At 33.4% G+C, this 14,330-nt stretch overlaps 3 protein-coding genes across 5 annotated transcripts; 2 read left to right on the forward strand and 1 right to left on the reverse strand.

The window, feature by feature from the left end:
* Window positions 1–2,354: 2,354 nt before the first annotated feature.
* LOC127260831 (wax ester synthase/diacylglycerol acyltransferase 11-like) lies at window positions 2,355–5,198 on the forward strand. 3 transcript variants are annotated; one of them, XM_051288797.1, is made up of 5 exons: window positions 2,355–3,235; window positions 3,814–3,892; window positions 3,993–4,288; window positions 4,524–4,661; window positions 4,785–5,198. In XM_051288797.1, the coding sequence occupies exons 1-5, from the start codon at window positions 2,360–2,362 to the stop codon at window positions 4,809–4,811; spliced, it is 1,416 nt and encodes a 471-aa protein (XP_051144754.1). In that variant the 5' UTR covers window positions 2,355–2,359; the 3' UTR covers window positions 4,812–5,198. The 3 variants fall into 3 exon arrangements, with proteins under 3 accessions (XP_051144754.1, XP_051144752.1, XP_051144753.1); XM_051288795.1 differs by having other exon boundaries at window positions 2,360–3,235; window positions 4,754–5,198; XM_051288796.1 differs by having other exon boundaries at window positions 2,362–3,235; window positions 3,996–4,288; window positions 4,754–5,198.
* A 3,614-nt stretch (window positions 5,199–8,812) lies between these two features.
* LOC127260832 (protein IRX15-LIKE-like) lies at window positions 8,813–10,001 on the forward strand. The gene has a single exon (XM_051288798.1). The coding sequence runs from the start codon at window positions 8,884–8,886 to the stop codon at window positions 9,835–9,837; it is 954 nt and encodes a 317-aa protein (XP_051144755.1). The 5' UTR covers window positions 8,813–8,883; the 3' UTR covers window positions 9,838–10,001.
* Window positions 10,002–11,598: 1,597 nt separating this feature from the next.
* Window positions 11,599–14,255, reverse strand: LOC127260835 (DNA-directed RNA polymerases II, IV and V subunit 3-like). The gene is made up of 3 exons (XM_051288800.1): window positions 13,757–14,255; window positions 12,843–13,080; window positions 11,599–12,057 (listed from the first exon to the last, which is right to left on the reverse strand). Exons 1-3 carry the CDS (start codon window positions 14,200–14,202, stop codon window positions 11,785–11,787), a joined length of 957 nt encoding a protein of 318 aa, XP_051144757.1. The 5' UTR covers window positions 14,203–14,255; the 3' UTR covers window positions 11,599–11,784.
* Window positions 14,256–14,330: the final 75 nt, after the last annotated feature.

Consider the following 14,330-nt stretch of genomic DNA (forward strand, 5'->3'; position numbering starts at 1 on the left):
ATCTATTAAATCGAAACGAAATCAATATAACACAAAGACTAACCAAATCGTAAACTGGAATTTGGAATCAAAAGCAAACAAACAGGAAGTAAATCAATTTGAAGCAATTTAGAATGAAAGCACTCCCTGTTGTCGCGATGCTCTTTTCTCTGTTCGAGCTTCGGATATCTAAACGAGATTCAATTCCACTTTAAATGAAATCGAAGCCACCGACGACGACGACGACTGTGGATTTCGACAACTTTGCTCCGACTACCGTCGACTTCAAGATTGACAGCGTCTACCCTCCGGCAGCGGCGAACTCCGGCGCACAGCAGCGACTAGATCTTCACCGGAACAGACCCGAATGGACTGCGGGAGAACTCCTCCGGCCAGCAGCTCCTCCGATCTTCTCCAGCGAAAGAACAGTGGCTTTCGGCTCACCGGAATCTCTCGGCTTCTCTTTTCTCCCTCTCCTCTCAAAATCGGTTTTCACTCACTGAAACTATTCTCCCATTCTCCCATCGGTTGTAACTTCTTCACCTAACTATTCACGCTTATATCTAATTGGGTTTAGGGTAAATGAGCTTGGGTTTAAGAATTGTGTTTGGGTTGATTCGGTGGACCGGGTTACAGTGCGAGCCAACTTATTTTATTTATCGAAAAATTTGTGGGATTAGGTCTCGAACAATCAAATTTTCTAACAAATAAAAGTGTAGGCGAAACTCTGACATCCGTACAAAATAACAAACAAATCAAGTCTAGCTCCACAACATATTATTCACCTCAACAGATCGAGTTGCATGCATAATAAGCCATGAAGACATGATATAATTAGACAAAAATTGAACATTGTTATCTAACTGTTATCTTTTCACACATCCTTTAATTATTTATTTATTTTTTATTCTCTTAATAAATAAATTGTTTTTGATAATTTGAGATGATAATAATATGATGGATAAAAAATACGTAGAATTTTTAATTGAAAAGAGGCTGCAATGGATGGATGTTCATTCTACTTGATTGCAAAATAGATAGAAAATGAATGTTTTCAAATTATTTAAATATGATTATCTATTATGATTAGACATTTATATATCGATCAAATACACAATTCCCAATATATGTATCGGATATTAAAGTTTGATATTGTTGTAAGAGTGCTTAGTTGTTCAAACAATTTTCATATTGCTAGCTACCTCTTAATAACAATAATAAACTTTAATTAATCGTTCAATGATTATTTTATTTTATTTTTTTTTAAAAAGAAAAAAAAAAAAAAAAAAAGATTGGAAAGATGAGTGACTATGATACCATATCGTGTTTGAATTCTTCTATCATTTATTTGTTTTCAAATATATATGAAAATCAAATGTCGGTATAAAGAATGACAATAAGAGTACCATTACCATTAAGTGCAGTGTATTAAATTATTTAAAATGATTATTTATACAAAAATTCTATCTAATTTTTCCATTAATAGCTAATTATGCTCCCTCCGTTCTGCATAAATTGTTTAAGTGACTGTATATACGAGAATTTATGTAAAATATAATTAGTAAATAATTAAGAAATTATTAGTAAAAATACTTATACATTAAAATTAAAATAACTAAATAATTTAATTAAAATTTAAAAAAATTAAATTATAAATTTAAAATGTATAATTATATTTCTAAAAAAAATAATAATAATAATAATTTCTGGTAAATCACAACCAAACACAATCTTGTTCCTCCTAACGACTAACTACCCCCAATCAGGCCCATTGTTATTAACACTCATTGACAAAATCAAATATGCAATTCATACTTCCTAGTATTTATCGTTACATAGCCATTAATTAAATAATAATAATAATAATAATAATAATAATAATAATAATAATAATAATAAAGTGATGTGAGGTCACACTTCGAGAAAATTTTAATAAAAATAATGGAGCACACCTTGTTTGGAGTATTATATTATAATAATAATAAAGAAAAAAGAATATTTGACTTGTGTTCTACATTTTTTTAATCGTTGTATTATTCATTTTAAAATGTTATATTAAATGTAAATTTCTTTAACTATTTTTTTTATTACAATTTAATATAATATTAACATTAAAAGATGAATGTGAAAAAAAAGTATTACTTATTAACTAGACCGATTACAATTTAATATAATATTAACATTAAAAGATGAATGTGAAAAAAAGTATTACTTATTAACTAGACCGAGAGAAGATAATAATAAAAAAAACCATAGCTCACAAATTAATAATAATAATAATAATAGCAGTAGAACTTTCGCCCCATAGCAGCTACCCAGTCCACCACACAGCCACCACTTATTTGTATGTATATACATATTATATTATATATATATCTGTATGTATAATCTTGCTTCTTGCATTTATATTGATTATTCGGCGGCGCTAATTAATTTTCAAAACCCCCCTACAGTCGTCCGACGGTTTCCCTGTAAATGTTCAGATTCTTATCCCAACCCTAAACCCGATTCCATGGCGGACCCAGATGAACCGCTCACCCCCGCCGGCCGCCTCTTCGTCCAGCCTCTTATGGATCAAATCATCAACTCCTCCGTCGCCCTCCAAAATCCGATCGACGCCGACGCAATCAAGGCGGCCATCGGAGAATCCATCATGGTCAGGCATCCACGATTCTGCAGCCTCATGGTGCGCGACGCCGCCGGCCGGGAGCACTGGCGGAGGACTCCGGTCGACGTCGACCGCCACGTCATCGTCCGGGATGCTCCTCTCTCCGACGATCCGTCCGTCTCCGACGAAGACGCCGTCAGCGATTACATCGCCGATCTCACCGTCTCGTCGCCGCTCGCCGCCGATAAACCGCTCTGGGAGGTTCACCTGCTCCGGGCCCACAGGACCGCCGTGTTCCGTGTGCACCACGCGCTCGGAGATGGAATCTCGTTGATGTCGTTGATGCTCTCCTGCTGCCGGCGAGCCGACGATCCGTCTAAGGTCCCGACTATCGGCGGCGTCGGCGCGTCATCGGCGCCGCCGCCGTCGACGCCGGAGAGGAGGAAGCTAGGCTTCTGGACGGCGATGATGATGGTTTGGTACACTTTGGTTTACGTTCTTGAATTCCTATCGAGAGCACTGTGGAGGAGCGATGAACCCACCGCCATCATCGGTGGCGCCGGAGTGGAGCTCTGGCCGCGGAAGCTAGCGACGGCGAGGTTCCGGCTAGACGACATGAAGATTGTCAAGAGAGTAGTTGAAAACGCGGTGAGTTTTTCCGAACCGTTGGATTTTAGATGAAATTAATCACTGCCGTCCGATTCTAACCTCGCTTAGCTTGCGGCGCAGTTTGAAATTACCAAACTACCCACTTCTATACAATAAATCTATCATAAATAAATTTATATATTATTTACTAAATACAAACTAGTCGCCTTTATTTGCTTATTTAGATAAAAAAATAAATAAATAAATAACACATCCCTTTCTAATTTCGTGTCATAAAGATTGCAATGTCCAATCACTACGAGATTGAATTTAGGCCACAGACAATTGTTTAGAATTAGATAGAAGTATGTAATTTTATTATTATTATTAATTTGGCAGAGCATGCAATGAAGATGTAGTAGCAGTCATCTTCTTGTGCTGGACCATTTTGGTAATTTCCAGATGCTACAATTAGAATGGTTACGATGCCTTAGCGTATGAGACGAGAATTCTACTAAAGTTGCGTCTTAACGCCACAAATCGCTTCCATTATTTGTTTTTAAATTAAATTTGGAAATATTGATAGAAATGTAAATAAATAAAAATATTAATTTTATCATATTTTGGTTAATTAACAGACCATCAATGATGTTCTATTTGGAATAATATCGTGTGGGCTTTCCCGATACTTGGACATGACATCGCCACAAGGACAAGGTACGTACAAATAAGTTGTGACAAACATTCAAATATATATATATATATATATACATTTGTTATTTAAAATAAATTATTGAAACAACTAATTTAATTAAAGCAGGATTGAAGGACGGTGTTGGGATGACAGGATTGGCAATGGTGAATTTGAGAGCAGAAGCAGGATTGCAGGACGTATCGAAGCTGATGGATGGCAAGTCCAAAATACGATGGGGCAACAAGTTTGGAATGCTTCTCTTGCCCATTTATTACCACAAAACCGACTTCGATTCCAACTCCGATCCGATCGAATTTGTTAGGAGAGCCAAAGCCATGATCGACAAGAAAAAGCTCTCGCTAGAAGCCCCTTTCTCATACGCACTCGGGAATCTCGTCATGTCCTTATTTGGCGCCAAGGTTTTTAATTAATTAATTTATTATACATACATATATATTTGTATTATAATAATATTTTTTTTGTCATTTTTTTTTTATTGTCATTCAAATTTATTTTTATTATTCTCTTTAATAAAAAAAATATTATTTTTATTCAATTTTTTTAAAATTTATATACGATCAAATAAGCTTATTTTTAATAATAATAATAATTATTATTATTATTGTTATTATTATTATTATTATTGGTGTGCAGATTGCAAGCATTCTGAACTACAGGATCGTATGCAACACGAGTTTCACATTATCAAACGTGGTTGGGCCACGCGAGGAGATCACTATGGTCGGGAACCCTGTCAGGCACCTCAGGGCTACTTCTAGCACACTTCCCCATGTAATCATTTAATAATAATAATAATAATAATAATAATAATAATAATAATTGATTAATTAATATTTGATTAGATGATTTAATTTGACTATCAGGCATTGACGATGCATATGGTGAGCTACGCAGGGAACGCAGATTTGCAGATATTGGTAGCTAAAGACATCATAGCTGACCCCAAAGTTGTCGCCAAGTGCTTCCAGGATTCTCTGCTCCAAATGAAGCAACTTGCACTTCAACGCACCAATTCAAAATCCTAATGGATAATGGATTATGGATTATCTCCCGTAAGAGATAGTCCGGTGGTACGAAGAGTGACCGTGACGTCATGAAATCAAACCTTGATATTTTTAAATTTACCTGCCACACATGGTTCGTCTAATATAATTAAAAAAAACTTTAATCGGTGCAACACATTTAATTTATTTAATTCGCCATTTTATATACATAATTAAGATAATAGTTCAAATTATAATATTTCAAACAATTACAGCAATCAATGATTTTGTTTAGTGTTTGTTTTTATTTTGTTTGGTTGTACTATCTCCGTCCAACTTTAAGGGTTCCATTTATTTTTTGTCGTATTTGATTTTTTAATATTAATTATTATATTAAAACATAGTATAAATTAAGAAATTGCAAAAATATTTCAATTAGTGTCTTATAAAATCTATATAAAAAATTATACAAATATAATAATATTTTTAATGTTAAGTACAATGACAAAAAAATAAATAAATTGGAATGAAGATATAATTTTTTTAATAAAAATAAATAATCAATGAATACTCGGTACGTGTGCCTGTTGCATGCATGTTAGCTAGTACAATACCCAAAAAAAACATAAAATGAAAATATGTGCTTATTTTTGACCCCATACGTAGGGACAGTTCCTAGGGGGAAGTACTATTTGTTCATATATTTATTTTTTGGATAATTTTTCAGCAGTATATTTTAATTAATACTCCTTTTTGGATATCTTTTCCTTTACTTGTTATTCAATATTTTTTATAAGTTATTTCTAAAAGGATAAGAAAACAAAAACTGTATAAATAAATAAAAAAAAAAAAAAAAAATTGAAATATTTCAAATTAAAAATAATAACAAAAATTGGGAATGAAGAAAGTTAATGATTATACATAAAGGAAAGGGGGCAAAAAGCAAGCCTACTTGTGTTTGTTCGGGGATTTTACTTCAAATTTACTGTTAATCCAAATTTTTTAAAAAAAAATATCAAATTAAATAATTATTTTTTATTTTTTTATAATATATTAAAAATTAATTTTACATTCAAAACATCACATCAAGATCTATTTATATTACATTGCACAACTATTCTAATTCAAAATTTTTACTATTCAAATCTCAACTCAAAATCCAAATTTCAAACAAACACACCCTTTGTTTCTTTCAATGATGCAATATTCATAATATTATTCCATTAAAAAATTAATTATATACATAAATAAGTCTAACATAAAAATACATTTATCTAAAAATAAAAAATAAACCTACCCAAAGAATTAGTAGAGAAAGGGTGCAGGCATAATTTACAACATATTACATATGGATGAGATGTGACCATTTTGAATCCCATCCAATATTATGATGAATTTTGTATAGCTCCATTTAAGATTATTTTAGTTCATTTCACTTCTATTTTTTACATCCCAATCATTATTTTTGTTTGGTTTGTTTTTTGTACAATTTTTTTTAATGGTACAATTTTTTTTTCATTTTTTATCTCTATTTTTTGCTACTTATGTTTCTATAATTTATTTTTACATGGGTAAAAGAAAAAAAAACACATGTAAACAAATAAAATTTGCAAATATTTGAAACATCCAAATTAAAAATACTAGCAAAATTTTAAAACATAGAGTATATAATTATATTATAGATATATATATATATTTTTTTTTCTATATGTATATGCCGATAAAATATGAGAAATTACACAATTCAGTTGTTTTATAAGAGATGGTCAGATAGTGAAATCATGAGTTCAAACCCACAACGTCTTCAAATTTTGTCCGTGTGTTTTGAACCTTAACAAACGAAGCTCAAAAATTTAAATTTCAATTCAATTCATCTCTGTTAGGAGGTCTATTTTTAAGTGATAAAAAACTAAGGCGTGTTTGCTTATGTGCTTTGGTTTTTAGGTTTAGATTTTTTAACAGTAAAAAATTTAATTTGAATAATTATTTGATGTGATATTTTGAATGTAAAATAAATTTGTAGTATAATAAAAAATAATAATTATTAGATGTGATTTTTTTTAGAGAGAATAGTAAAAATCTGTCATATAAAGGCAACCATAAATGAGGATTGGGCCTTTTATATTAAACTTGGGCTGGCCACTTCTATTATTTGTGTAATGACACATAGTCCAATAAGCTGGATATGTACTTTATTTGTTGAAATAATAAGATTTTAAATAAAATATTGGATTTGATATTTAATACTCCTTCCATTGTTCAAATCTATTCTCACTTTCATTCAAATTTATTCTCGTTTCTTTTTTTAGTAAAAAAAATCATTTTTTTTTCAAAAAATAAAAATAAAAATTTCTATTATTATATATTTTTCTTAAAACTCGTGTCCGATCAAATGGACACACAATTGGATGACGAATGGAGTATTTTATACAAAAATGTGTTTGGATGGGCTGTATTTGAGGCAAAAATAAGTAAATAAATTATTGTTCTTTCTAAAACGCGACCAAACAGACCCACCATTACTGACTTTTGTTTTTTCAAATAATAAAGGTAGTTGTGGTGATGGGCTTCATACCTTTTTTTCCCATCATAGACAAAAATTTAGGCCATCATAGACAAAAATTTAGGAATTCATTTTTATCTTTATTTATTTTTTGTGTCTAAAGTTAAAGATTCATCATTAAAGTTTGTTTATAATCTATTAGCGGATAAAAAGGTTTCGATTTAAATTATATTAAAATAAAGAAGTAATATAGTTTCATTTGTAGTACAATTTTTTTAAAAAGAAATACTTATATATATATATATATAATGGGAGTAGTTGCTGAGTAGTTTCATTCAATAAATTGTAATGGCTTATTTCTTCATCACAAATATTTTACAATATTTTTTATTTTGTCTATCTCACATATTTTGCAATATTTATAAAATAAAATAATACTCCTTTGTCATTTAAATTTATACTTATTTTCTCTGTTGTTATAAAAAAAAAATATTCTCATTTTTATTTTAAGTAAAAAATTATTCCACGTTTGTACTGTTTTTTACGAAAAATTAACAATTATTACTCACTTTTATTAAAATTTGTATCCGATCAAATAAACACACGTTTGCACGATAAATGGAGTAATTAATTACAATTCATCTCATTTCATTACTCAAAAAAATAAAAAATAAAAAATAAAAAAAGTACAATTTTATCTTCTCTTATCACTTAATTCACAATTTATTTTATTTAATATTATTTACCTAAATTTTAGAACGAAAAAAGTAAATATTACCTCGTATGTATGTATGTGAGATGGAAGGAGTAGTATAGTATAGTACATAGCTATTGTCTGTATTTGCTTGTTGTAGGATGTGAGAATTGAATTCATTATCTAATTTAGTAAGACAGGAACTAAATTATTAGATTATACATTTATTATATTAGTATTTAGTAATTAATGTATTTTATAAAATTATTTATTTTAAAATATATTTAAAGGGTCGGACTCAATCTTGTTCATCATTGTGCCGGAGTCGGATAGTCCAAAAAATTTTGAAACTTATTTTTTAAAGTTTAAATATGATTTTCTTATATCGAATTTAAATTTTCGAATCCTATTTATCTTTTACTGTCAATTATTTAAAAGGGACAAAAAAAGAAGTCTCCGAATGACTTGGTGGTGTGATAAGTTTAAACTCCAATATCTCCAAATTTACCTGTTAGATATAATTCGTCTAAGTATAATTATGAATTTTATTAAAAAAAAATTAAAAAATACACTATTCCCAATGCAATCTTGTCATCATTTATTAATAAATATTTAAAAAAGCATATATTGTAATAATAATAATAATAATAATAGTAGGAGTAATAAATATCTGAATTATTATTAAGTTATAAAATCACATGTCTCTCCTCCATGTGAACTTTGAAATTGAAATTTGAAAAAATCATTTTCAAATTTTTTTCTTTTCATTATATATATATATATATATATTTCTAAAGCTTCCTGCACTCTGTTATGAAGACCACCACCAAGTTCATCGTGTTCCACCCTTCCGTACAGAAGGCCGCCGGCGCCGGCGCCGGCCACCGCGCCTGGCTGGTGGTTTTCGTACTCTTCTTCATATTCACTTTCGTCTTCACTCTCGTCACCACTAAGGAGTTTTCCACCGCCTCCGCCGCCGATTCAAGCGGCGGAGCCGCCGCCTCTCGGCTGCCGCAACCGCTCGCCGATGCGCTGATCCACTACGCAATCGAAAACTCCACGGCGGCGACCTCCGGACGCATGTCTCCGGCGGAGATAAAATCCGTCGCATCTGTGCTCCGGCGCTGCGCCGCCCCGTGCAACCTCCTCGTCTTCGGTCTGACGCACGAAACCCTACTCTGGCACGCGCTGAACCACCACAGAGGCGGCGGCGGAGGCGGCGGCCGGACGGTGTTCGTCGGCGAGAATTCGTACCAAATCTCGAAGATGGAGGAGGTCCAGCCGTGGATCGAGGCGTACGACGTGCAATTCGCGACGAAGGTGAGAGAGCTGCCGGAGCTGATGGATCACTACCGGCGGGAGGCGAGGAAGGAGTGCCGGCCGGTGCAGAACCTCCTGTTTTCCGATTGCAGATTAGCCATTAACGATCTCCCCAACCACGTGTACGACCTGGCGTGGGACGTGATTCTGGTGGACGGTCCGCCGGGGTACGCGGCGGAGGCGCCGGGGCGGATGGCGGCGATTTTCACGGCGGGGGTTCTGGCGCGGACCAGAAGAGCGGCGCGTGGGACGCACGTCTTCGTCCACCAAATTGAGAGGGAAGTGGAGAAAGTGTGCAGCCAAGAATTTCTGTGCCCCCAAAATTTGGTAGAGATTAAAGATTCATTAGCACATTTTCTCATAAATAATAATAATAATAATAATAATGATAATTATGAAATGGGATTTTGTTCGAATTTAGAGTCATCTGGAAAATCAACAATTTGAGGTTTAGGGTTTGGTTTTTAAATTCTCATTTTGAGAATCTGTGTGGATTAATTCGTTTCTCAACTGTATGTATGGATGTACTGTGGAATAGTAATTTATGTGTTTGGATATATGAAAAAGCAAGTGTAAAAAAGTACCATTTAATGATAGTACTTTTTATTCATTTTTGGTCATTTTTTCAAATACATTATGCTTTTTTTACAAAATATTCGTATTTAAACTATAAAAAATTAAAATTAAAAAAACAAATTATCAACCAAACACACTAATATTACTATACACTCATTCAGCTTTCCTATAATAATAACAATTACATTTAATAAAACACTGATTAATAAACCTTATTTAATGACATTGAAAGAGTGTATCAAATAGTACAATTTTAGATTCATTATCATGTGAGCAACAATAGTATTTCTACAAATACTTTTAATTTTTTTTTATATTACTTACTTACAGTATTTTTAAAAATAAAATACCATATTAAATACTCCCTCCGTTCCGCTCTAAGGTCTCATTCACCTTTTGCATAATTATATTTCATATTAAAAATATTTTTATATTTGTATAATTTTTTGTATAAATTTTATTATAAGACACTATCATAAGTATTTTTTTTATTTTTCTTTAATTTGTATTATATTTTCATATAATAATTAATATTTAAAAATAAAATAAATGAGACCTTCAAAATCGGGCATAAATAATATATTTTTTTTTTATAAATATCACATTAAATATTAAATCTTTTGTCTACCTAGTTAGCTAGCAAAGCATATATATATATATATATAGGGATTAGGGCGGCAGTGCGTCCGTACAGCAATAATTTAGATGCTACTTTAAAATAAATAAATAAATAAATAAAAGAAGAAGTAGAATTGAGAATCAATTAAAAAAGGACAAATGGAGAGGAAATTCATCCGTGACCGTGTCCCTGGAATCTAAAGGAGTGTTTGATCTGTGTTTATATTTTAATTTGTACAATAATTTAATTTCATGTTTTATACTTGGAAAAACAATACATATACTTTTGAAAAAATACATATAAAATATATGCAATAAACCAAAATAAAAAATAAAAATAGAAAAACAAAACCTAATAACTCAACCGACGGCTGACACCTCATATTGATTCAACATTTACAAATAGTGTCGGTGGGCGTGCGCGTGCGTTCCCACGTATCTATCACATTATTGAATTATTATTATTATTATTAATTCATCTGAGGATTTTTGTTTATGTCGGTTGATTTTTGTTTGGTCAATGTGTACATACAACGCAAATACAAGGTTGTTAAAATACACTTGTAAAAATGTTACACCACTGTCTAAGTGTAAATATTATGTTTTGATTGAAGAATGTAAGTAAATAGAGTACTAGTAATTGTATTAAAGGGTATGGCAATGGCAGAGATGGGCAACACCTTTCATAAATATAACACCTCCAATAATTAATGCCTCCTTCCATTTCATTTCATTTAATATTTTATCAAGAATCTATATAAATAAATAAATATACATATCTCCTCGCTCTCCTTCCTCACATTTGGGTACGGGGTACCCCACCCCACCCCACCCCACCCCAGTACATACATCACCAATTTTCATTTACATACATATATACTTCATATATTTTTATCATCTATTGTTGTAGTGAATGTCATCAATTTGTAAAAACTCATTTCAAAACAAGTCAAGCAGCTAGCCTAATGCTGTTAATCAAATTCACTCACCCCAATTCAAACACAATTGTAGAGATTACCAATTCCAGATGAGATTAGCCTGCCTGCAAAAAGATCGAAATAGCAATCGGACGGCTTAAACAATGAGCTTCTCCGTACCATCAAATCAAACACAGCTCCCATATAATTACAGCCTAGGATCATGTTCCATACCGCGACTAGTTACTTCATTTTCAGTCAGTCGAAACACGAGGAAGAAAGATCAACCTCCGCGCATGTGTGCCCCGAGCTCGCCAAACTGTTCGTCAGTCTCCACTGTGTCTGCCGACAGCCTAACAGCATCCAGCTTCTGTTTAAGAACTTCTATGGCATTCAGGAACAACTGAGATGCTTTTATTGCACCTGTTGTCTCTACGGTGAATATGAAGCTGTCTTCTTTGGCTTGGATCGTTACGAGGCCGGGCTTCCCCATTGCATCAGCTTTCTTAAGAACTTCATCGTCATACGTATACGCCTCAGCATCATAAACGTAAACCTGGGTGAGGTGAGAATTATGGATAACGGAATTAGAATTAGTTTCACATTGTCATAATAGATATAGACTCCTCTAACTTCAAGCTGGTATGTGAAACCTCGAACACTTGGTCACTGAAACACACATCATTGACGAATGGACCTCAAACGTAATCAACCAATTATGTAACTGAAATTCTAAAGTGGGCAATCTAATGAGAAGTAAGATATTGTGATGTTGTGTAGAGAGTCAAATTCAGATCGACAAAAAATATAACTAAGAAAACTATACAGAAACAAGCTATGCGGATCTCATTGGGTTACGCTTGCCCTACGGTATTAGAATTCAGTTGGAGGGATTTGAAATATTTCCAGGGATGTATTTTCATCATTAGAGAATAATACCAAATTCCCGAAAAGAATGTTATCTTTGGCCAGTTGTTCTACAAGGCTTCTCACATTCTCACACAAATTTTTAGATACACACTGTGTATTCAATACCTGACACTACCGAGGAACTTTACACTAAAGAGGTCGAACATAAATGGAGGAACTATGGGCATCCCAAACCATAAACAAAACATGGTCCCTATCTTTTATCAATTTCCCTAACAAAATGTTTTCTTTGGTAAGTTTTCAGTTGAGCACTGACATATCATATCTAACAATTGGAAACAGAAAGTAATTGTAGCTGGCAGCCTCATAGCATTAGTAACAAGCCATGAGGATTCTATACTCATAAGAACCGGCTCAAAAGATACTCGTTTGCATTAATGTCAAAAACATGGTACTGAGATAAATATCAACCTGATGAGTGTTTGGATTTATGTCGAACACTTTTGTGGGGCTGCTTTCAACAAACTCCTTTTTCTCCTCGAGGGTTAAAGTCTCCATCAACTCTTCATTGATATAAATATCAGGCTCATACATAAAAGTGACAGTTGCGGCAGGAGACCATTTGGCATGATCCTTGCCTATTCCTTTGCGAGCTATGGCTCTTAAAATCAGCTCCTGACCACGGCGCAGCTTCACAATAATAATTCCCCTGCATCATGAGAAAGCTCAGTCATATTATTCATACATGCAACTAAAAACAAACAAACAACAAAGAACACCACATTCAATTGCAGATAAAAATGAATCAAGCATTACAGCGAGTCATGCTAAATCATAGATAGTCAATTGATGCTAAGAAATGATGGGTATTCACAAACATATAAACTGGTCTTGATTATCCAACAGTTTGGTTCAGTTTAGTTGAGTTCTACAAACCCCTCTATGGAAGTAGTCAATCGATCAGAATCTGCACTAGCTAGACACATGAAATACATAAGAGAACGCTCCCATTAACCCATCACTACAATGCAAAAGCATCGCAATGTTTCACAATACATGATTCAGATGAATTCTGCCAAATTCCACCTAGAGCTTTTTGCTTTAATACTTACAACTCGTTTCACTAGATAACAAGGATCCTCACTTATATATATATATATATATATAGTGCAATCTGATTGTTAAAGCATTGTCATTATAACATTTATTTTACATAGAGGTATATTACAGAACTCCTAAGCTTCGATTCCCTACATCTTAAATCCATAATCCCCGAAGATAAAATGTCAGTCCACATTCATCACAAGCACAGCATTTCAAGCAAAATCCATTGACTAGCGCGCATATGAGTATACCCAAAAGTAAATTACAAAAGGAAAGGTCACCTGTTTTCTGAGCCATCGCCGGTCGAGGAATCGGAAAAATCAACTGGAAGAACGGTAGAATCGGAGCCAATCAGGTCCTTGGAGGTCACATCCAGCGTCTGGTCATTGATACATTTGGCGCGCAGATGGAACTCGACGGAGCAATACTCGCACTGGCCATCTCCGTCGCACGCGTCGCAGTCTCGGGAGAAGCGCATGCTCATGGCTCTCTCGCTGGTGAGTGGAATGAGGCCGAGCCGGTGCGCAATGAACTCGTCGTTAAGGACAGACGAATTCACCTCGATTTCCACCAAATCGATGGCAATTGTAGGAACTTCCGCAATCATCACACGCCGAAGCGCATTAGCGATGCTGGCATCAGTTTCACGCAGCTCGAACTTCATGAAATCATCCTTCACCGTTCGAATTTTAATTTTGGGGAATCGCTGGTACGACACGCCCTCCATTTTCAAATTCAACTCTGCTCTCCTCTCCTCTCAGCAAAGGAGTTTTTTCCATTACAGGGTACAATCTAGGGTTTTTATGGTGAGGCTATGGTGGGCCTAAAAGCCCATTATCTAATTGGGCCTGAATT

Source organism: Andrographis paniculata, unplaced genomic scaffold (assembly GCF_009805555.1).
Source record: "Andrographis paniculata isolate CXL003 unplaced genomic scaffold, ASM980555v1 Contig62END, whole genome shotgun sequence".
NCBI classification, from domain to species: domain Eukaryota; kingdom Viridiplantae; phylum Streptophyta; class Magnoliopsida; order Lamiales; family Acanthaceae; genus Andrographis; species Andrographis paniculata.

What these genes read in the sequence shown, in the direction of transcription:
- LOC127260831 (XM_051288795.1), top strand. Translation starts at nt 2,360, where the DNA reads ATGTATAATCTTGCTTCTTGCATTTATATTGATTATTCGGCGGCGCTA. An exon ending in AGAGAGTAGTTGAAAACGCG is followed by an intron (nt 3,236 to 3,813) that starts GTGAGTTTTTCC and finishes GTTAATTAACAG; the next exon opens with ACCATCAATGATGTTCTATT. An exon ending in CTTCTAGCACACTTCCCCAT is followed by an intron (nt 4,662 to 4,753) that starts GTAATCATTTAA and finishes TTTGACTATCAG; the next exon opens with GCATTGACGATGCATATGGT.
- LOC127260832 (XM_051288798.1), top strand. Translation starts at nt 8,884, where the DNA reads ATGAAGACCACCACCAAGTTCATCGTGTTCCACCCTTCCGTACAGAAG.
- LOC127260835 (XM_051288800.1), bottom strand. Translation starts at nt 14,202, where the DNA reads ATGGAGGGCGTGTCGTACCAGCGATTCCCCAAAATTAAAATTCGAACG. An exon ending in GGCGATGGCTCAGAAAACAG is followed by an intron (nt 13,081 to 13,756) that starts GTGACCTTTCCT and finishes CTCATGATGCAG; the next exon opens with GGGAATTATTATTGTGAAGC. An exon ending in TAAATCCAAACACTCATCAG is followed by an intron (nt 12,058 to 12,842) that starts GTTGATATTTAT and finishes CACCTCACCCAG; the next exon opens with GTTTACGTTTATGATGCTGA.